The sequence below is a fragment of the Zosterops lateralis genome (genome assembly GCF_965231275.1).
Source record: "Zosterops lateralis genome assembly, chromosome: 9".
In the NCBI taxonomy this organism is placed as follows: domain Eukaryota; kingdom Metazoa; phylum Chordata; class Aves; order Passeriformes; family Zosteropidae; genus Zosterops; species Zosterops lateralis.
This window is the reverse complement of record NC_139769.1, coordinates 11,233,486-11,256,897: the sequence shown is the minus strand read 5'-3', so window position 1 is coordinate 11,256,897 and position 23,412 is coordinate 11,233,486. Positions and strand designations below refer to the sequence as shown.

The following is a 23,412-nucleotide window of genomic DNA, read 5'->3' as shown; positions in this document are numbered from 1 at the left end:
ACTCACACTGGAACCAGTAACATACCTCCACTGCCTTCACACCAGTTCCCTGCTGCAGCCACTGGCATCCCAGAGAGCCAGGACCTCCACATTCAGTAGGAGCAAAAAGCAATTCCACCAGTCTAGCTGGGATGGTGCCACCTCAGACACGTCACTGGACTCATTTGTAGTGGAGCAGCTTTGCTATTGTATAAGCTGCGTGTGCTTCCAGCTCAACTTTCTACTTCTCAGTTCAGTGCTTTTCAAGGGCCAGGACGTCAAAATGGGTCAATAATTGCCCTAGTCACAGCTTTGTGGATGGTTTTGTTTTGGGAGAACAGCTCACAACCTTTCACAAATAAGCTGGATCTGATTAGCTCAGAGGCAAGCAGTGCAGGAGCAGCTGCAGGCTGTATCTGCTGAGTGGAGATTTCCTCACCCAAAGATTGCTGACAGATGCTATTGAGTAAAACACACTGCTGGCTTTCAACACAAGTCAAAACGAAGCCCATGCAAACGCAACCAGAGGCAGGACATTCGTCCTTTAGGATAGTGCTGTATGTACTGACAGGCTCCATGGCCATGTGCTCCCACCCTTTTGCCTCACAGGAATCTCTCATTAGGCAGATTATATGTTACAGCTCAAGGGCAGAAAGTAGAACAGAAATGGCTTCACAGTGCCCAGTTCCTAAGAGAAATGGGCTGGACTTCACAACCTGGCCCATCCAGAAGTGTTACAGTCCTGGGCATATTGAAATACCTTTCTGAAGTGACAAATTAATCCTGAAGAGCTAAGAAACTTTACACAAAACAGAAGCAGAGAAGCATGGAAGGGAAATCAGATCCAGCTGGAATTTGCTGCAGCATCAGAATACAAGAGCTCTGTGCTTCTGTTCCTCAAGTGCTGCCTTCTTGCTGTGGGCCTTGAAATAGTTCTTCCCAGTATTTTGCTTTCTGGGGTATAGCCATAATTGGTTTTTAATGCACAAGATGTTTGCTGCTTATGTTTGTACCCTGCTGACTCACTCTACTACACCCCTTTACACATAAACCTGAGCTCCAGCACTTAGCCTCCAACATTTTCAGTGTGGTTTAGATTGGAGCTGCTCTGTAGCCTTACCCAAAGGCAAGTAAGAGTCCTTATGACCCAAGAGATGGACACCAGTGTCACACAGTGAGCATAACAAGGTCTTTATTAAACATGACAGAATAAAGAAAGAACATACAAAGTGAACAAGCAGAAACAAGGAGCTCTGTGCAGCTCCTTCAGGTTCTGTATTGGGAAAGGGTAGTTATCCTCCAGGCCACACCTGGAGACGATGGCATCAACACCAGAAGCAAAGTCCTCTGCTCTGGCTGAACAGAGAAGTACTTGTGTCCAGGAGACATGGCCAGCAGCAGCTCCACACAAGCCACCAAGCACTGAATAAAATCCAGAGAAGGGCCTTATAAACCCTGTCTTCCCAGATGTAGTGTGTGGATATGTGAAGGGATTTGGAAGTCCTAGAAGGAATCCAGGTGGGGGGCCTGCCACAGTAACAAATGTTGCTGTTTCCCAGGTCTGGTCCATCTCAACTCATCTCTGATATGGATGCATTGAGGCAGATTTTATATTTGTTTTTATGCCACTCGGCATTTTTCCTGGAGAGAGAAAAAAGAAAAAGCAGTGCAAAATCAGCAGTATGAGAGGACATTTGCTCAGGATCATGCAAGACTCACAACAACCCTGTCTGGGCTTTTTCAGCTCCACTTCAGGCTCATTTGCTACAGCACCATCCAGTTTCTGACCTACACGATCAATCTCTTCTACGAACCAGCATCTTTCTCTACTGACAATCTCCTTGACAATTCCTGTGTTCTCCTGCTATCCCCTCTGAATTTATTCTTTTTTCATCCTCAGCAAGCCATTCTCTTTGTCAGGAGGCTCCTAGAGGAGTGTCGGACTTATAGAAGTTGCTGGCAGCAGCACGCACAGAAGAACCCAGACTGTGTCCACTTCCATTTCAGAGAGTCTGTAACCCCTTCCCTGGAGCATTATTTATAGTCAGGGTGTATATTTAAATTACTAAGCCTCTCTCAGATTTCTTAATTTCTTGTAACCACATCCACCTCTTGGGCATTATTACTCTCTGCTGATACTAATCTCACATGGGAGTGTGTTCAAAGACATCTTACTAGCAGCTTACAGTAAGGGCAGAGTGCTAGACAAAACTAAGATGATCTGAAAAATAATGAGTGATTAAAGAGCAGGACAGAAGGATATTCAAAAAATGCTCCTTCAGTGTCTTCAAATTGAAGCAGAAAAAAAGAGCTGACTTCTGAAAGTTAAAATTATAGTGCAGCAGGACAAGAAAAGATTTGATAAGCAAAAGCCTAAAACAATAAAGATCATTAAACTTTCTCAAACATATCCATAATGGGTCATTTCCAGCAATGAGTGGACAGGTAACTGATAGATATCACTAACAATCAGGAGAAAAATACTGTTAGATATCAATCCAAAAGCAACAGTGAACAGAACTGTATGGTTCACTCACATCTGAGACACTGTGAGTGGTTGTGGTGTTCTCAGTCTTGAGAACCACCAGAAAAAATGCATGTAAGAGTGAAAAGGATGGTCCAACTTATAATCTTCACACAAAATCATATTAAACAGAATAGGACTTAGCTAAAGGAAAAACATCTAAAAATAGACAAAGGAAGGAGATGTGACAGATTTCCAAAAAATGAAAACTAGTATAGAGAAGGTAACTGAGAAATGATTATTCACCATTTTTCAAAACATGAGTAAAAAAGAAAAATGAAATCAAATTATCAAGCAGAATATTTAGACATAGAAAAGATTTTAAGCAAAATGTGATAAAGCTGTGGGACATACTGCCATAGGTGTTGTAGAAGTCAAAACTGTAATTCAAACAGGAACTGCAGAAATTAATAGCTAGTGTACCCCATGGTATCACATCAAACTCTGGCTTAAAATCCCTAAAAAACAACTGTGGTCAAGATACACTTTGCTCTTGTATTCTTTCAGCCTCAGCTATGGACACTATCAAAAGCAGAATAGTGACCTTTGCCAAAACCCACTGTAGCTGCTCTTATGAAGAGGTACTTTCCCCATCACAAAGACTGGACAAGTGCTCTCTCTCCTTACCAGCGCACTCTGCTCGGTTACAGGAGCGAGTGTGTCCCCGCCCTGGATACAGTGTCTCTGGGTAGTCAGCCAGCAATCAGGTGAGGTCGTCTTTGTTACCACATTACAGTGGAAATGTCTTTCTAACTCTTACATAAATACATACTTAACTAGGATCAATATTGTTGCTCAAGTCACATCTGAACAACAGTCATTATATACAGGCAAGAAAACACCAATTAGGATATCGGATATCCTAAATCACAATTAACATAAACATTCTGACAGTACAGGGTTAGCCTCCAGGTGCCCCAGGCCAAACCCAGCCCTGATAGCAGAGGATTTTTAAGGAGGAATACCAGAACAGGGCAAGCCTGCAATGATACCCCTGCAGAATACTTATTCTGCATCTAACATACTGTGGCTCGGGATCATGGGATCAGAGTTGGTAGCCTCAAGATTAGATGTTGACCGATTTTTCATCCAGAAGTCTATGTACTTATTTATTTTTCCATCTCATATAAACATTATCTGCCTATCACACACTAGGCAATGTGCTCTACAGTGTAACTATTTAGTATTCAGAAAAGTATCCCCCTTTTGTTCCAAATCTGCAAGCCCACATTTTGATTGGTGCACTTTCACCAATCCTTCTGTATCATGGGAGACAATGAACAATCATTCCTCATTTGCCTGCTGTATATAATTTGGGATTTTATAGGCTTCCAGTTTCTTCTCCCTAGCCCAAAGCTATGCCCATTAGCAGAGAAGTTATCAGAACTTCCCATAATACTGCAGGTGTGGGTGCCCAATGGATTTGGAACGGCCTAAAGATAACCTCTGTTTCTTTTCTAGAAATTCCTAGCATTTGGTTTTCATTTCTGTCCCAACTGAACACCCAATTGTATTGTCTTTACAGAACCCTTCTATCATAGATGTATTTCACGCATACAAGTAACTAGGTTAGAGTCCAGGTGCTGGATGTGTACAGTCAAATTTCTATGTCTATGTATTTCACTTTATATTCAATGCAAATGTCATCTACTGCTATTAAGCAAAGTTGCTTTGTATAGGAAGTCCTACCTTTGTACAGAAAACTTTTATCTTACCCTAAATAACTCATTATCATCAAACTTTTCCACTTTATTACCTCTCTATTACACATCTTAAATTTCACAGGAAACCCCAGTACAAATCCCTAAAAACTACACTGTGATCTCCCTCCATACTGATTCCTATGTTCACTAAGTCTATTCAAACAGTATTGAAGTGGGAGTTAAGAAGGTGAAGTTGGTTGGCTGGGATCCACCTCACCCTCTCAGCCAATTTGAAACAGGAATTACTCCTCTATTATAGCTTGACTCATGTTATTAGGGCCAGAAAGGAACCTCATACTTAGTCACAGCTAAAAGGTGACTGGGGAAGAATGTCTACATTTGCATTTGTCTTTCCCAGTCCCTGGATTTCAACTGATCTCAGATATGGAACTTTACCTGGCTGTCCTGCTGGTGCCATCTGCACTCCTGCCAGCATTGGCTGCTGCTGAGCTGGTGCACCTGTCATTGGGACCTGCTGCATGCCTGAAGCACCTGCAATGATGGCACCAGCTCCTGGCTGGCCTGACTGCACAGATGCCCCAGAGCCTGGAGGTCTCCTGTTTGACAGCCCTTTCCCAAAGGCCACAGCTGCTACCAGCGCATTGGTATCTGCAGGGTTGAAGGTCTGCTTGTTCTGTCGTAAACCTGTAAAAAATAAGTTATTTTGGAAGTTATTTTTAGATTTGGCAATCAGGTCTAAAAAGTAGTATAGCTGGTCCTGAATTTACATTTCAGCAACTTTAGTGCATGCAATAGAGATGAGTTTCTTACAAGCTCTCCTACAAGAGTCTCAGCAAGGTCAAAGGAGCTGCAAAATCAATGGACACTGATGATCCAAGAGCTTTTTTGCTGAGAGCAGGGCATAATCTGCTCATGGAAGGAGGATAGAGTGAGCTAACTCCTCCACACCCCACTAAAGGCATGCTGAATCCTATGGCTGGTAACAAGCACTGTGATTTAGACAAACAATATCAACACCTCCATTTGAAAGCTCATAAACAACATGGTGTCTGCAAGTTTTTTTGGCACACGTGTGCCCAGTTATACTGTTAATCCCAGATACTAGACAGAACCTGTCCTCAGGTCCCCTGTCAAAGATGACAGTAAAAATAATGCCACTGCATTTATGAGTAGCGTGGCACTCCTGGGAAAAGTGAACACCACAAGCAGAAAAGTTTGGCCATGAGCCTGAAGCACCCATTATCTAGACAGGATCACACAAGAACCTGCCAACACGTAAACTCCTTCAGAACACAGCTAAAGACTTTCTCATTTGCTGCTGCTGCATTTTCACAGCTATTTTTATTAATTAGGGTTGATTGGGAAGTTTTCTTGACAGATACTTATCACCTCCTCAAAAGGGGATATGTCAAAGGGTTGGAGAGACCTCCTCACCATGCATAGGTCACACAAGGAAGACCCACCTGCTCCCTTCTCAAATTAGGGGACTCCAATTTTGGGGACAGCCAATCTTGCATCTTCTGGAATGTTTTAATTTATGCTGCTAAACTGTGTTTCCCATACTTCAGGCTCTCTAATATACCTATTTTGCCTCTACTCTCTCAAGTCTGCTGCTTGAACCCTGTACCCCACTTCCACCTCAGTGACATACCTCCACTTTCAGATTCACGCTCCTCCTTACTGATTTTCTCCAGCAAATTTGAGCACATTTTGTTCAGACTTTGGATCTGTTTCTGCAAAATGAAAACTGTCAGAAACTGCTAGGATACCTCCAGCTCAGTACAAATCAGCAAGATAAATGAACAAGCTTTCCCTTCCCAGGATCTGTGTAACCAAATGTGTTTTGGTAGCTGAGCCTAGAGTGCCCAGTGCTAATGCATGCAGGAGGGCATTGGGGTGATGGGGTAGCCTTTGCCTCTGACTGGTTGGATGGCACCTCCTGTGAACAGCCAGAGAGCTGGATACCCTTGTGAAGCTGTGTGGAAAACCAAACCTCAGGATAGGATCAGCTAGAAAAATCTCTGACAGGAAAGGACACAGAAGAAAAAAAACCTGTCAAATGGAAGGGTGAAGGAAGCAGTTAAAGGGCATCTTTTGCCCTAGGGATAAGAGGCAGAAGTATCAAACTCTTCTTTACCTACCTGTGCTGCATCAGGGCTAATTCGAGCTGCATCTGTGATCAGCTGCTTCTCCTGCTCCTCCACCTCAGGGTCGGGCTTAGTTCGAAGATGGTCGGGCACGACCTCATGGCTGAACACCGGCACACGCCCCTCTGTCTGCCGCTGCAACAGGGGACAAGCCTCACTCAGAGCCTCCTCCTCCAGACCAGGGCACAGGCCACAGTGCTGAACAAGGCTACAGAGGAAACCTTGATCTGGTGAGCATTAGGAGGTTTCAACAACTTGCCTAAGAATTTGCAGTGTGCCTGTTCAGTAACAGCAACATATTCATTAACAGGAACACCTTCTGTGAAGTGTATCCAGTGCAAGTGTTTCTAGGTGAAAACCCCACCGTAAAGCAGCTCTCAGACAGAACTACTTGTTGCCCTTTCTTCCTTTACACCCAGAACTGAGGAATGCCCAGCTGAATACTCAGGCACTCAAGCACTTTTTGATACTCAAGGGACATGTCTTACCATGATCTCCTCATCGCGGTCTGGAGACAGCACTAGGGGGATGATCACCTGGTTTCGTAGTAGTGGGGTCTTCTCATGCTTTAGCACTTTATTCAAGGTGTTCAGCTGTCCTGAGAGCAATGCAAAGCTGTCCAGAACTGAAGGCCTGGAAAAGTAAATAAAGAAGATAGAAAGGGGATGCCAGGCAGGACATTTCTCTCTTCTTCACTCAAATGACTGAGGAGTGAGGAAGCAATGCTATTAGCTCTCAAATCAGTCTACTTCAGATAACAAGCAGTAAAACCTAGGGCTGAATATCCAGGTGTGGACAAATCCCAATCCTTACTGGAAATGGCTCAAATGTAGAAAATATCTCAAGGATATTACAAGCAGTACCACTGAAAGAAGCAGTTGTTTGGGATTTCAGTAACACACAGAGAAGCACTTCTTTTCTTGTCACTACCTTTCCCAGTGAAACTCTGGAACAAGGTCTAAGAAATAATTTCATCCCGAAGCCAGGAGAGAAAATATTTATAGCTTGGCTACCCAGACCAAGAAACAATGAAGCTAAATAACTGATAATCTTTTCGAGGAGGTCCTCTTCAGCTTGGTCTCTGCAGGATTCATCAGCTCTCCTGCCTTCTGCAATATTACCTTGCCTGTGAAGCTTTGCTGCAGTGGCAGACAGTAAGATACCACATAGTTTCTTAAGCTGCAGCTATAACATCTTTATGCTTTGTATTCTCCAGGAAAGAGAATGCCATCTTGTAAAGCTCTCAAACTGTGTGGTAAAGCAGAATCAGCAAAACACAAAAGCTCAATTTATATCAGAGACATAAAAAGTCAGAAAAGGTCAAGAAATGCAGAAAGAACCATTCCTCATTTTTAGTGGATCTCTAAAGTCTTTCATCTGAGAACTTCTGCTCACTGGAGATGCAAGTCTAGTTCCCATAAAATACCTGGATTAAAATGTGTTAGTATGACTCATTACTGTACAGCATGAACCCAATGGATTTCAACTGGTTTTCTTGTGGAAGATGCGTAGTGGTTCCTTGAGCACAAATGTAAAAAGAAAACTTAAACCTATTGACAAGAAGCTAATGTTTTTTAATTAATCCTTTGAGCCATGTCTGAAGAGCTCTGGCAGTGATCAACAGTGAGACACCTTACCAGGTGAGTCGGTCATACTCGTTCTCCAGCTTGTAGATGAAACTGACCAAGGAGTTCTTCAGGTCAGCCACCTGACTGATGAGTGCCTCCAGGGTCAGCTCTAGCTGCTTCTCCTCTCTCTAAAAAAAGGCAAGACAGACAAGGGAGGAGGATAAAGACGTTGTGAATCCACACCCATGCATCCATGATCCAATCTGTCCTACAGACAGTCTCCTTTTCAGAGGAAGCAGAGGCATTGGAGATAAAAATCCTATTATTTCACACTGACCCCTTTCCCTTGGGTCAGACTACTTAGGCAAGAGATCTGCGCCTGAGACAAATGCTTGGCCAGCTGCCCTGTTAAAGATCTAGATGAGTGTAGTGAAGACATCATCACTTCATCTGCTTTTTACCCCATCCGGCAAAGTCATCAAATTTAGCTCACACCACCTCTGTAAGCCACTTGAGCTAAGCCAGAACAAAGAAGATTAATATTCCCTCAGCCTTTTCTAACAGCAGCTGTGGGTGCTGTGATGTCTTCATCCAAAACAGTCTTTGCAAAATGAGTACCAGGACTGTGGACTAAAGTCTCCAGTTTGTGCCCCTCTTCTCATTCTTTATTTTCTTTTGCCCATGTGACACTTCCAGCTGCCAAGGAAACCGGCAGCTCTTGCTGGCCTTGTGCCCAGGTGCAGGAGGCCCTGCCTTGACACAGACTGCTGCCATGCCCCACACACACCTCACCTCCTGCCTTTTGTTGGGATTACATTGTTTAAGAAATCTTCCCCACTGACATCCCCTTCCGGGTGAGGGAGGATGGTGACAGATAAAGTGTCAGGACTGGGGAAGTGTTGCCAAAGACATCAAGGTATGTCCTTGATTCTTGCAAAAACCCTCTAACCCCTTATCTATTCTAACTTACTCATACTACAGTATTGCGCAAAACATAATTAAAGTCCCAGCCCTAAGGAACTGCTCGTGTAAGTTGAGAACTGTAGAATAATAATCCATGAGGAGGGTGGGATACAGCAATCAAATAATAGAAAGGGAATACCGATTGGGAAAGCTGATAAGAGTGACTCAGGCTGTTGGCATGCTTGCTATGAGGTTTGTTGTTGCTCTGTTCAAATACACTGGCCCAGTGTAAGCAGTGTAAGCTTCATGGAAACATTATCAGGCACCTTCCATGTTGACGAGAGCAAAACATTATTCTATTTTATTTGTACTCTGACAAGTCAGTAATCACTGATGGGACTTCATTTCAGTGTAATCACCTTAGAAAAAAACACCTGAATCAACCTTTTAATCCCCAATCCATGGATCCCAGTCCACTTTGTTCCCCAGTCCATGGAGTGGGTTCATGGAACAGATTGCTGCTGGCTGTTCCATCTAGAGATAAAGGCAGTCTCCTTCATCTTGCAACGGGACTAGTCAATTCCTGTCCAATTAAGAAATGTGCCTGCAATAGTTTGTGTGCACTGTGTGCAAGGAGGTTAACTACTGCCTGGTTTGCAAGCTGGGCTGGTAGCCAGTGTTTTAATGCAGAGGTGCCAGGCATATGCACACATGGCAATTCCCCTGGCCCCCTGCCTGGGCTAATCCAAGAAGCCCTCAAGAGGATGAATGAAACCCCAGTGCACAAGGAGCACTCTCACGGCAGCAGTGCACTCCAGCGTTCCTTCCCCAGGCTCTTCCCAAAGCCATTAGGAGCTGGAAGCAGATGAAAGCAGTGCAATAAGCATACAATAAAACTGACCAGTGATTCCAAGGAATGCTGTGCCTCCCCAAGAGGACACTCTGGGGAGTTTGTCAGCAATGTTAAATTGGCCCAAAGTAGTAAAGATAGGGCTTATGGTAAGGGCTCTGAAGGACCTCCTGATATGGAGCAACTGAGAGGTAAAGATGAAATTCAGAGTAGGTAAAGGTAAAGCAATGCAGGTGACAAAACAAAGGGGAAAAATAAAAAATTCTGACTGGCAAAACAAAGGAGGAAAAAACACCCGTGACTTTCTGTAGGCAATGACAAAAAGCTGTCATTGAGCTGATAAGGTTGTAACTCAACCTTATCTGAGCCGATAAGGTTGTAACTCAACAACAAGATGTCAGCATTAGCTGAGGATAACCCATGAAAACATCTGCCCAGTGCTGTAAAGACAGTCAAGGAAGTAAAAGCGACCACAGGAGTTATTAGGAAAACAACAGAAACTAAACATCATATCTTTATGTCACCGCATAAATGCTTCCTTTGCATCTCGAGTATCATAGTCCCTCTTGCCCCCCAGCTGAAAAGGGATAGAGTAGGAACACATACTAATAAAGACAACGAGGATGATGAGGAATATTCTTATTTCCAAAAAAACCAAAAATCCCACCCAGTGAAAAAACAGTAAAAAGACTGGTATGAGTAAGTGGCTGAAAGAAGGAGAGACAATGCAACAAACCCTATAAATGAATAGCGGGACAAACCGTTTTCACTTTCTTTTCCAGCAGGACAACCAGGAGATCTCTATGAGGCCAGGCGCCTGCGCTCCCAAACAAACCACAGAAGGCGGATCTTTACAGCCCGTTAACCTGTCACTAATACTCTTTTCTTTGGACAACACGGATGCTACAAACTCACATCACTTAACGAAGCAATTAGGTTCTTCTCTCACTAACATTTCATTCAATGGGCACCGGCGCTCAGCCGCACACACACTCACCCACAGCCGCGCACCAACAAGGGGCTGTTGTGCAGCTCAGCTCAGCTCAGCACCGCTCCGGGCCCGGCCAGGCTGCCCCAACCCCGGGCGGGTCGGGCCCTGCAGAGCCCCGGCCCCGCTCCCCCGGCCCTCACCTGCACCCCCGGCCCTCACCTGCTCCCCTGGCCCTCACCTGCACCCCCGGCCCTCACCTGCATGGCGGCGGCGGCGGCGGCGATGGCGGCGGGCCCGCCCCGGTGTCCCGGGGTCCCGAGAGCGGCACTTCCGGGGCGGGCCCCGCGGACATGGCGGCGGCCGAGCGGCCCGATGGGGAGGTGAGAGCGGGCCCGGGGAGCGCGGCGGGGCCGGGGGGCGCGGCGGGCCGGGCTGGGCTGGGCTGGTCCGAGAGGCGGGCGAGGGGACACGGCCGCCATGGGGAGCAGGCCGGGGTGAGCGGCGGCGCGGGCGCTGCCCGGGGCTGCTCCGGGGGTGACCCGTGCCGCTGTGCTCCCGCCGCAGGTGGAGGAGGCAGGGCACGTATTCCTGCTGATGAAAAAGGACTATCGCATCTCCCGCAACGTGCGGCTCGCCTGGGTCCTCAGCCGCCTGCATCAGGTCATCCGGGCCGTGCCCGAGCCCGAGCTGGTGAGTTGGTGCCCGGGGCTGGAGGGTGTCACCTGGATGTCCCTGGGGCTGCACCACTCGGCAGCACCTGCACCCTGCAGAGCATCTGAGCCCCATCCCTTTCTTTGGCTTTTCCTTTGGTGTGGCTTGATGTTGTCTCATGTACCGTTTGCTTGTTCTGGCAGGTAAAGTCAGAAAACGAGCTTGATGTCCTCAGCATCCTGCCCAACGGGTGGCAGCCGGACGAGCCGGTGCAGGCCAGGCCCTACCTCCTGGTCCCCTCCACACGGGTCACCTTCCTGGCCCGCCAGTACCGCTTCGTGATTGAGCTCGATCTCAGCCCTTCCACGGGCATTGTGGTAAGAGCACAAACTGCCTCCCTCTGGGGTCTCCTGCATTAAAACAGAAGCCCGTTTCTATTTGCTGAGAAAAGGTTTATTGCTCTCAGTGTCAGTCTGAACTTTTGCAGATGTCTTTTTCCCAGGAGGGAGCCGTGCTGTGCCCTTGACTGGGAACTTAATGGCAAATTCTGTTTCTCCATTGGATGCTTAAATGTGTGACTTCTATTTACAGGAGTTGTGACTTTAATCTAGCTGCCATTGCAGAAGGATGTTTGCTTTTTGCTCTGTGGAGTGGGACAACCCACAGTGAAATTGAAGGTCCTAGAAGATGAAAAAGCTGTTCCCTTTCTCTGTTTTTGTAGGATGACTCAACAGGAGAGATAATTTTTGATGAAGTGTTTCATGCCCTTTCCCGATGCTTGGTGGGATTGTTAAGACCCTTTCGTATCCCTGGTTCAGACATTATCTACCAGCCAGAAATCTTTGTCACCATCCAGGTGTATTCCTCCATCATTGGCCTGCAGTCCCACCAGGTAAAGTTCAGGCTCTCCCTTGGCACGGTGTGAGCAGCTCACTGTGTTGTGCAGGTGTCCTGTGAGCACAGGGAAAGTGGGGCAGGTGACAGCTGGGCTCTGCTGTCTGTGATGCTGCTGGCTTCCCTCGCTAAAACATGTGGCCTGGCATGATGCAGAAGTGTGTGTGAGCAACTTCTCCTTCCTGGGCAGGAAGCAGGTGTTTCCCTGGAGAATACTGCCCTCAGGCATGATCTTAGAGTTGGGCCACAGGGAGTATTTGCCTCATGTCGAATGTCTGCTTGTTGTTGTTGCTCTTGTTTTGTTGTTTGGGGGTTGGTTTTGTTTTTAATTTCTGTTGGTTAATTATTTTTGACTGTTTTAATTAGCTTGAAACATTCAAGAAGAGCTTGTATGACCAAAAGCTTGTCTGCCTGTTCAAGCTCTGTAGCAATGGTTAATTCAAAGATAATTGCCTCTTCCTACAAACCTTGTTCTTTTTGCACTGGTCTGCATATGCTTTGTGCTGGAGGGAGCAGGCAGCCCCAGTATTGAGATTTATCAGTGAGATTTTACTTGTGTCAGGGCAGGTCTGTTTAATAAATTTAAATAATGTTTATGTTGTTTTTGAAGTTCATCCTTGGTCTCTTTCACCTTACAGTATTTTTACACAATTTATATGTTTATGGTGGTGTATTTCATCCCTTTGCTAATACCAGGAGAAGTGTGTGGTGAGAGGAGGAGCCTGTTAGTCTATGCTTGTTCCCTCCCTTCCTTTCCCCAGCCCTGCATGCCTAAGGCTTCTGCCAGGGTTTGTGTTGTTCGGGAGGAGTGTGGCCATCACTTTGGTCTGTTCTGAGGTGCTGCTGGAGTAAGTGTAGCAGGAATTTCTCCATTTGCCATTGATCATGCTGTGCCTCAGTATCTCCCCTGTCTACACTGTATTGAGTGCTCTGAAGTTGTTATTTTGTTGTTAAATTCCCACTTTGTGTATGAGGCCATGAACTGTGATCTCTGGGTACAACTGGATAATTATGTTTCTTTTATGGAGGAAAAGGTGTATGTGTGTATCACTAGTACAGGAAAGACTGTGGTAACCATTTATTTCTCCTGTGTCACTATGAGGTCTTCCCCATATGAGACCAAGGGAATGTGGATAACATGCAGCACCCCACCAATGTGCTGAGGTCTTTGTCTGCTTGTTGTGTCTTCTTTGTGTCTGGATGTGGACAGGGATTGCCTGTAGCAGGGTGACGTCTGTAAACACAGGTGTCATGCCTGTCACCCTGGGGAGTTTCTGTGGTGGCAGGCTTACTCTGTCGTATCACTCAGCCTCTTTTGTAATGTCCACTCTAATTGTTTCTTTTCTGTATTTCAATTTACTGACCTCCTTGGAAGATAATTTGATCAGTCTATAGGTAAGGTAGATTAGAACAAGCAGGCCTTCCTTAGAAGCATCAGGCTGCAGTTAATGGTTTCTAACAATGATCCCACATCACTTTCTCCTAATAACTGCTTATCCTGGAGAAAGTCAGATAAAGTTTCTTGCCCAAAAAGGAGATTTCCCAAAGTGTCATGTGAGAGTCTGCTGTGGGATGCACAGCAGATGCCATGAGGTACCACTGCTCACAAGCAGTTGCTTTTGAGCAGCAACAGAGAGAAGTGGCCTGAGCTGTACCTGTGCTTTGTTAGGGACATGTTTGACCTTCACTGTGCAGAGCTGTGTTCCTGTGTACCATCTTGGGGTCTGGTGCTATGAAATCTTAACCTGATGACTGACATGTGTATCCTTGGGCCAGGTACTATTCCAGGGCTGTCAGCTGGATGAGACGAAGCGTGAGGCCTTTCTGCACCAAGTTTACACACAGCTCTGTGCCTTTGAAAACAAAGTGGCAGAGATGCTTCAGCAACAGTATGAACCCAAACCACAGGTAAGGAGGGCAGAGGTAGTTGGGATCTCTTGGCTTCCTGGAGATGTGCACTCTGAGGCCCCTCTGAAGTGGGGTGGCAAGAGGAAAAGCAGCATAGGTCTGCAGAAGGAACAGCTGAGGAGTTGGTGAGATAATGTTGTGGGATCCAGTAATGAGACATGAACACTGAGGAAGCAGAACCACTAAGTGTTTAGAAGGAGTGGTGAGGATGGTTACCTTCCCCAAAGTTAATGTGCAGTAAGATTACCTGACTGTATATCATGGGAGAAATGGTAGGATGTGCTTTGTGTCCGCAGAAGATGGTGGGAGAGGTGATTATGTCCATATAATTAATCTATAAATAGCTGTAAATATGTCCTTAGCCCTTGTTACATTTCTTGAATGAAAATATTTCCTTGTTACCATGAAAACTGGCCATGAAGCTGAATAAACAGCCAGTTTTTTCAAGCACTCCTTGAAATCTGTGACAGTACTGCTTAGTAACCATGGATATATGTATCAGCAAATTAATGATAGAGTCCTACTATGGTCTGGGTTGGAAGGGACATTTAAAAATCACCTCCCTTGACCTTCTGGCCATGCTGCTTTTGATCTTCTTGCAGTCAGAGTCATTGCTGGTCTGGATGAAGTTATTTAGTCCTTAGTTAGCATTAGTTATTAGAGTTTGGGCAAAAAAAAGAAAATAAAAAGTCCCAAAATCAAATGACCAAGAGGCTACTGGTGATGTATTGCAGTTGAATATCTGAAGTGCTTGGAATCTCATATTCTAGCTGAAATTTATATGTTTCAATGCTAAAACTGCCACTCCTGAAGCAGAAAGTAGATTGCTGGAAGTAAATACCTCGACTGATGAGTCCAGACAGTGTTTTTGCAGTGCTTTGTATGCATTCCTGCTTGATGCAGTATTTCTCTCATGGTAAACTAACTACCCTGTAACTTCTTCCATGCAAATAGCAGAGAGAGACGCTCTTGCAGGCCAGAGGGACTGGTGAGTCCTGCCACAGGCTGTGGGGTGGAGGTGGGAGGCCCCAGGGGAAGGGCAGGGACTGAAACTTCTTTCACTTTTGAAGTTGCACTAGCTGTATCATTGTTAACAAGTGTCTCACTTTAAGGCATTTGGCAAATTAAAGTGATGGACAGTCAATATTTTTTTGCTCACAGGCACAGACTGCTCCCATTTGTGCATGGCAAAAGTTTAGTTAGTTCTAGGTTTATTTTCCCAGTTCCAATCATCTGTAGCTTTGTAGAGGGGGAGGTCTCAGCCATTCTCTGCATTAACAGTAAAAATGAAGCAATATTTTATTACAGGGTTGAACTGCCAAAGCCTTGTGGGGATTAAGGGACTATGAATACAGTAGGTTTCTCACTGGTGTAATTATACAAATTTCAGGCTTGGCCTAGGGGATGTTTTTCATAGAAGATGCAGAAGCCTACCTGCATTTGTTTATATCAACACTGCATAACAAGGGCCATTTGAGTTAAATGCATAGGCACTAGGCTTTGTCTTTATGAGGCTGCTTGCTCCCTCTGCTGCAGAGCTTCACATGCGAGATGTAGCCGCCTCTGCCTCTCCAGTGTTTCTGGGCTGAATATAGTAGATTGGGTAGATGCTGAATAGCTGCAGCTTCTAGTAAATGACAGGGGGAGAAAGAGGTATTCACCATCTCTGTAACTGGGGACTGCTTTGCTCCACAGAGGCGTTTTAGTGACCTCAAAGTGTCTCATATTTCCCCTTCTATGAGAAATCAGCTTAATATAAAGCTCTGAGCATGCTGTCCCTCCACCTTCAAGCAGGCTGTTGCCTCCACCTGCTTCCATGTTGCCCAGCTGTTCTAAGGGGCCCAAGTGACCAGGATTTTAAGAGCACTTGGAAGTTAAAACTACAAATGGAGTCTGCTGCCATACTCCAGAGTACCATGGGACCACCAGACTGAAGGTGTTTGGAAGAGCAAGAACTAGAGCTGAGTTGAAATCTGCCCCATGGGGCCTTGTGGGTTTTTTTTTTTAACTTTTACAGGCAGATTTATCCCCCGTGAGCCAAGAGTGCCCTGGTGATGTGCAGGAGTCATCTGGGAGGAAGCCCAGTGTGTCTGTGGTCACTGCTGACGTCGGCCTGGTCAGCATGGTCCGGCAGGGGATCCTGGCCCTGCAGCTGCTGCCCTCCAACTCCAGCGCAGGTTGGCTGCATCCTCGGGGTTAAGGTTTGCCTGGTTGTTTGAGAAGGGTTGTACTCCTCCTGCCATAGGCTGAGGTTAATTTTATAAGGGCTGGTGTGTGCACGGACCCTTCTGTTAGGAATGAAATTCCAACAGAGTCGTTTACTCTGCATTCTGGGGGCAAATTGTGGTGGGAATGGGGAGGACCACACTGTGCCAGGTGCTGTGTATCAGTGTTGGGGAGTTTGTGAGGCAGTGCAGTGGTTGCTCAGGGCAGCCTGGGGTGTGAAGAGCTGTGCCCTTTCTGTGTGCTGTGCTGTACCTAATCAGGATGTTTCCATAATGCTTTGGAAGCTCTAAACGAGCCTCAGGATTTTCCTTCTACTTTTGTCCTGCCTAAATTTTGTCTAGTGTATTTACTGGGAGAATGATATCTGTTTGAGATGGAAGATGCACTAAGATGCTGCCTTGTTCACAGGTATTATAATAATCACGGATGGTGTGACCAGTGTCCCCGACGTGGCTGTGTGCGAGACTTTACTCAACCAGCTGCGCAGTGGCACTGTGGCCTGCTCCTTTGTGCAGGTATGTCTGCTGGTACCTGCCACTGTGGGTACCAGAGGGAGCCTGGGGGATTGGCGCTGGTGGCATTCACCTCCAGAGGAGAAGTGGGGGCCGTCTCTGCCTGTTTCAGTCCCTGACCCGCCATCTGCTTTGTTCTCAGCACTGCTGTTCTCTCTCAGGTGTTCCCTTTATCCATCTCGTAGGTGGGCGGTGTCTACTCCTATGACTGCAGCTTTGGCCATGTTCCCAATGTGGAACTGATGAAATTCATCGCCATGGCCACTTTTGGTGCTTACCTCTCCACGTGCCCTGAGCTGGATCCCCTGAGCCTGGATCTGAATGTGTATCACAAGGCATTTCTGCTGTACTCCTTTCTGCGTACTGGGGAGTCCCTGAATCCAGAATATTACTGTGGTGAGAAATGTGCATGTTCTTCTTCCAGTAGATGGATGTCTTAATGTACCTCTTTTTGGGGTCACTCCCCAGGCTTGGTTATGCTGATACTCTCCCTTGTCATGCCTTCTGTAGGCTGTGGGCACAATTGGTCACACAGCCTCACCTGTGAATCCCCTCCTGGTTCCAGGAATTGGGTGGACTAGGGAAAACAAATGTCCCTTTTTCCACCATTCCCGTCTCAGCAATCTGCAGTTAAGCTCACTGGGTTGGGACTTGGAGGAGGTCAGAAGCTCTTGCCCACCCTTCTGTGCGCACTGGCTACCTTGCAGGTGGGGATGTTCTGGAGAGCTTATCCTAACAGGCTATGCAGATGGCAGTTCGGATTGAAAAACTAGACCCCTGAGAACTGTCCCAAATGCCTCTCCTGGTTGTTCTTACTTTGTGACTGTTAGTGACTGAGAGTGTGCCAGGAGAGATTAGTTTAGTTACCAGTAAGACATGGAAACACCCTTTCATGTCCCAGTGATATGCTGGTGCCATCTGCTCTTTCTGTAACTTGGCAGCAGAAGCCACATAAACTGGCAAGTTTGAAGAGAGCTGGCTTGGGACTTGGAAACGTTGAATCTTAAAAAGATCAGATGTTAGTGGTTTAAGCTCTGCATCCTGATACCTCTGAAAAAGCACCTGGGAACTCAGTTTCCCAGGGAAATTGGTAAAGCCCCTAAGCTTGCTGTGTGACTGTTGAAACAGATGAGCAGTTTTTGCCTGTCTAGGCTGAATGTGGAATTTCAACGTGTGCCTTGTCACAAAAGCTGTCTGAGAGGAAACAGTGCCTGACACCCCACCCTGTCCCTTTCCCAGGCCTCTTGGCCACACTAATGAACCTGTTTGCTGTATTGCAGAATCAGGAGTGGGTGTTAGTGGTGCCTGAAGGATGTACTGTTCCTCAGGCGAGCAAGTGTTCCTGGCAGCTTTTATGAAGCTCTTGGGGAGGCCTGTTGCTACAGGATGGGGCTGAGGGGAGCTGCTCCCTCACAAAGCCATGTCTGCCATTTGCAGTGTCCCAGCACAGGCTGTTCAACGAGCACCTGGTGTCTGCAAGCAGCAACCCTGCGCTGGCCATGCGGAGGAAGAAGCACACGGAGAAGGAGGTGCACGCCGACCTCGTGAGCATTGTTTCGGTGCGGCTGCGCGAGGGCTACAGCATCCGTGAGGTCAACATCACAAAAGGTGACTGCTGCCTTGAGGGCTGCAGACTCAGCTAAGACTCTGTTCTCAGCTGCTCAGAGGAAAGCACAGGGTCTGCCATCTCAGCAGAGGAGGTATTGTGGAGGAAGGAGCCACTTTCCCCAAAGTCTGTTTTCATGAATAATTGCCTGATGTAGGGCTGCCCAGTATTGTACAGTTATGTACTTGCCAGGCTCACTTTCTGTGGCTGTGCCTGGGGAGGGACAGCCAGTGATGCTCTGTATCTTGGAAATGATTCCCCACAGTTGTAGAGAAACTAGTGACAGAAACTGGAGTTTGCCGAGTTTTTTTGGGATTTCATCTATATTTCTCCTTTTTTTCACCCCTTTCTAGTTCTTTGCTAGATGCACTCCAAAATACTAACATGAAGTTGAGCCCTTTGGTACAACAGGCTTAATGCCTCCAAACTACAGTCTTCCAAAGTATGAAATTGGGTGAAACAAAGATATCCTTAGGTGAAAATGTCAGATCAGTCAGGACCATAATCAATTCTAGAAGACCATAAGACCTAGACATGGCTCCTGGGGCGTGAGAACTACCTGCTGACTAGGGACCTTGAGGGGTTTGATTATCCTTAGGAGTGCCAGTAAATCCTACCTAAATTTCCATCTCCAGCTGTGACTAGTGGTAGTACTTTAACTGAAGGGGAGATGAAAAAATCCAAATGCAAGCTTATTAGTACACTAGAATGTGTTTTATATCAGGCGATCAAAGTCTGTGATCTTACTCCAAAACCATTCCAAATTTGCCATGTGATGTTTTCTATGAATTTACTGTGGTCTGCCTAAAAAACAGGTAAATCCCTTCTGCCACTGCTCTGGTTGGAAGACTGTCCCAGAGTTTCATTGCTCTTTCTGTAGCTTCCTTTCTAAACTTCCTGAGATCAACTTAGGCCTGTGTGACTATTATCTTTAATTAAGTTCATCCTCCTTCTCAGACTTGCAGAAACATATTTAACAACATCTTTCTCCTTGTAACCTAGCTTTTGGCAGGTTAATATTAAGCAAGCCAATATTTCACCTTTCTTTTGTAAGGGCAGGCTTTCTGTTTTGTTTATTCAGGGTAATAGCTCTTATTTTTTCCCCTTAAGTTGTTTTCTTTTCAGTTTGAGCTCATATTTCTCAAAACAGTTGCTAAGTGTTGTAAATGTGGCTTTATCAGTGCCTTGTTCAGCAGTGTTAATATCTTCCTGATTCTGAAGTAAATTATCAAATCTGATAGACCAGGAGTCACATGAACTTTCTCCATTATTGTATTGCAGAAATCCCTGAGTCTTTCATGCACCTTTTCTTTCAGCTGATGAGTCCTTGGGGGTGTTTTATTGCATTTTGTTTGTTTAGTAGTCCCTGAATGTGCTGTCTTTTACATGATAGTACTCTTTAGGTGTATCTTGCTCGCTTCACCTCCCTGTTCCTCTGTGATGCCTTGCAATTGCAGTTTGTTTGCCTTGATGCATCTTACAAACTGAATGGATCTAAATTACCTTTTTTGGGAGGAAGGTTGCTAGAGATCATATTAGGCAGGATAATTCCTAAAGTTGGTCTTACATGAATCTCCCTAATTTCTTGTTTCAGGAATTTTCTGTTAAAAGTATCTGCTAAGTTTTTCTTGTGAGGCAGCTGTTCTAGTAGTGTCTGTAGATTGTTTTCACTAATGTAGGTGAGGCATGAGATTACTTCTCTTAAATCCAGGCAGATTAGCTCCATTGCACTCTCCTTGTGTAGAAATGTCTGTGAAACAGTGTGACAAGTCCATTCCTGTCCACCCTCAGTGTCTTTTATTCTTCTGTGAGCAAGTTCACTTACAGCCTGAGCAGTGCTGGATAAAAAGATTCTCTTTAATCTGGCAGCAATGCTGAAGTGCTTTTGGTGACTGTGTAGTCCTATACAGCAGTGCTGGAAGAGCATTCACCAGGTATGAATCATTCAAAAAGCAGTCAGACAAGTTCATGTTCTATCTTTTTTGTACAAAGCTATAGCTACAACCTCTGTCTCAGGATATTGTAAAGCAGTGAATTCCTGCACTCTGGAGGAATGTATTAGAAATATCACCACATGTTACCATGCTCCCTGAATTTTCCTCCAGGTATTTGCCTGCTGGCTTTTACTCCTTGGAATGCTAAATGGATTGGTCTCCCAATTTTGCAAGAGCAGAGAGCAGAAGAGCTGCTGCTGGATCAGAGTGACCTTCTGTGGTGAATAACTATGGGCAGGTGCACAGGGAGGAGAAAGAGCAGGATAAACACACATGATGATAATCTCAATTCTCCTTTCATTTTTTATTCCTTTGAGCCCTCTCTAACTCTTTGCAGCTCAGGTCCTCCTTGAGCCAGAAATATTTTCTGTGTATTTTTTTAGAAGAAAATTAAATGTTGGAGGTATCAAAAACATAGAGTGTATTTCTATGCAGCCTTCACAGTAGTAACAGATAACATTACTTAATACTTGGGAAAGGCTAAATGCTCTGGGTAGTTGCTGAAAAATTTGCTGAACTAACAGGTTAAAGTAGAGTTGAGAAATGATCAGGACATTTAGATGTTCAGCACTGCCTTTGCTAAGGAAAAGCATGTTTGGCTAATCAGAGTTCTCTGAGCCATTCTACAGAGAAGTGTATAACAAAGAACAGTTAATTAACCTGGATTACCAGAACTTGCCAATTAAAGGCTGTTAAGGAGCCAGCTGGCTGTGAAGCAAGAGGAAAAAAGTGTAGTTGTGGACTTTGACACTGTCACTTTTCTCCTTCACTTTACCAAAGACAGAATAAATAGCTAGCTTTGTGCTCAGAGTTGCCTGGGGAGGTTGTTTGTGATATTTATAAGTGCTCTGGTTACCCTCACTGTTTGATTTTTAAATATTTAAGTATTTAGGAGGCAACTTGGTCAGTTAGGCATGTAGAAGTGCATGTGAAGGGGAAAGGATTGGAAGATATGGAAGGGACAGAAGCCACAGGGTCGTGGTGTGTAATGGAGCCCAGTTCTTTTGCTTTCTGGGACATTGTCAGAGGGATCTCTGTCTTTACAAAAAAAAACCCCAAAAAAAACCACAACAAAACCTCACTGTCCATTTTATGTTGAGGGCAAAACATAGTCTTCCTCTGTAAAATCAGTCCAGCATCAAAACTGGCTGGGCAGTAGCTGAGCAGTGAGAATGGCTATTCTCTAGTGACAGGAGTTGGGAGGACAAAGTGAGCTTTCTGAAAAAAAACAGAGCTGGACTTTGTGAAGGAAATCAAAGTTGAAAAAATTTTATTAGATATTAACTCAGGAAGCAGAAAGAGATTGCTTTGCAGTAAAAAAAAAAGCTAAAGATTCATCGAGATGTAGCTTCAAACTAAGTAAATATTTTGCCTGTGTTTTTAGTTTTGCTTGTGTGGGATCACAGGAGTGAAGCCAGGATGACTAATGGAAACAGAGGTGGAAGTCGGAAATATTTTCATTTATTATCTAAGTAAAAATGTGGGAATTTACTTATCATGTTTGCTGTTGATGAAGTAGAAAGGCTTTATTATGAGAACCAAATTCTTGTGCAGCAAGCAGTGGATGAGCCCTAAAGCAGTATGAGTGAGGTGACAGTATGAAATAAAAAGAGATGAATCTATAAATTCTTGTTTAGCCTCTCTGATAAACAAGACAATCTTCATAGGAAACAACAGATGGTGCAGTCCTAGCAAGTGCATTTATAATTACACAAATCATCCATTGTAGAAAATATTAGTGACCTTAAATAAAATCCTACTAATCCCCCAAATTAAGTACAGGTAAAATACAGTCTACACTTTTGATCATCTTTGTTCAAGGAAGGTGAATTCTTAAGATGCAGGAAGGTCTGGGTCTGTTAAGGGGAATGAATGTTCTGTCACAGAAACCGCTGAAACTGGATAAGGATTTCTTAGTACTACACACTCCTTGTCAATTTTATGGAAATGAAGTTTCTCAGAATAAAAATAATCTAATCAAAAGAACAACCAAGCATGAATTTAGTATGTACTCTGGAAGGTTTTTTCTAAACATTGATGAGGGAAGAGTACTTTGAGGGAGCCTTCCAGCAGGGACAATGAGAGCAAAAAGATGGCTTTAAAGTGGAGCTCAATCAGCCCGTGAAGGGGATGATGGCATGATGTGCCTATGACAGCAGCAAATGCAACTCTGCAGGAAGCAGAGCATCAGGCTGATGATCTGTTCAGAAGGTTTCCAGCACATCCAATCACTTATCACACAAACCCTGCGAGTCTGGCAAACCACAGAGCAGGCTGGAGATAGAATAGATGATCGAGCAGTTGAAATCGCAGTGTGGTCATGTATTTCCCTGGGATGTTTCAGTACAAATACACATGCACAGTCAGCAGGAGTGGGACAGTTCTCTGCTTTTTTGGCTCAGTGAGGCCTGCTGTCAGATGTTTCTGTTAATCTTTCAGACAGGCTCGCTTAAAGGAAAAGGTAAAAATGTACAGTTTGAAGAATAGGTGAATATTCATTCTTAACATCTTAACTTTGGGAAGAGAAAGTAAACATAGTGAGAAGCTTTGAAGATTGAAGTTCTAGATTGCATGAAATACAGTCTGTGCAGCATGAATAGAGATTAATTCAAGAATTAGGCCTCATCTTCCAGGTTGTTTATGATCTGTGTCCGTCAGATGCCTGTATTTCTGCAATGGAATGCATTAACTCTGCAGTGTGGATGACAAAACTTTATAGTTGAATGGCCCTGCTCATCTGTGCAAAATAACAGGTTTTTTGGAAACAAAGATGAGGCTGTGAAGAAGACAGCCCATTGCAAATGTCAGCACCTCCTCTGAGTTTCAGTTGCCTTCTCTAGTGCAGGTAGTACAGGTACACTTTAAGAACTGAGAACTTCATCAAGCGCTTCAGTGCAAGCAAAACCTCCCTCAGTTGGAGAGGAGAGTGACTTCAGGTAAAGCAAACAGTTGTTAGATTACTTTGTTCCCTTCAGCAATCAAACAGTCTCATAGTACTCATGAATCCCTGGTCAGAGATGAAGCTCATATGTGTCCAGAACAAGCACCTGAACTT

The 23,412-nt window shown here is 45.0% G+C and overlaps 2 protein-coding genes across 7 annotated transcripts in view; one reads left to right on the top strand and one right to left on the bottom strand.

Annotated features, from left to right (window-relative positions):
• Window positions 1-1,149: 1,149 nt before the first annotated feature.
• MED8 (mediator complex subunit 8) lies at window positions 1,150-10,872 on the bottom strand. The gene is made up of 7 exons (XM_083867184.1): window positions 10,824-10,872; window positions 7,952-8,070; window positions 6,803-6,947; window positions 6,309-6,449; window positions 5,819-5,900; window positions 4,603-4,851; window positions 1,150-1,620 (listed from the first exon to the last, which is right to left on the bottom strand). Exons 1-7 carry the CDS (start codon window positions 10,827-10,829, stop codon window positions 1,556-1,558), a joined length of 807 nt encoding a protein of 268 aa, XP_083723310.1. The 5' UTR covers window positions 10,830-10,872; the 3' UTR covers window positions 1,150-1,555.
• A 35-nt stretch (window positions 10,873-10,907) lies between these two features.
• SZT2 (SZT2 subunit of KICSTOR complex) overlaps window positions 10,908-23,412 on the top strand; it is a 53,891-nt gene continuing 41,386 nt past the window's right edge. For 5 of the 6 annotated variants that reach the window (XM_083867926.1, XM_083867922.1, XM_083867924.1 and 2 more), the window contains exons 1-9: window positions 10,908-10,946; window positions 11,131-11,256; window positions 11,421-11,594; window positions 11,939-12,109; window positions 13,888-14,019; window positions 16,037-16,196; window positions 16,654-16,760; window positions 16,943-17,153; window positions 18,195-18,365. In XM_083867926.1, the coding sequence (XP_083724052.1) occupies window positions 10,917-10,946; window positions 11,131-11,256; window positions 11,421-11,594; window positions 11,939-12,109; window positions 13,888-14,019; window positions 16,037-16,196; window positions 16,654-16,760; window positions 16,943-17,153; window positions 18,195-18,365 (1,282 nt within the window). In that variant the 5' untranslated portion in view covers window positions 10,908-10,916. The remainder of the gene's footprint in view (window positions 10,947-11,130; window positions 11,257-11,420; window positions 11,595-11,938; window positions 12,110-13,887; window positions 14,020-16,036; window positions 16,197-16,653; window positions 16,761-16,942; window positions 17,154-18,194; window positions 18,366-23,412) is intronic. The other variant, XM_083867925.1, reaches the window with a different exon arrangement.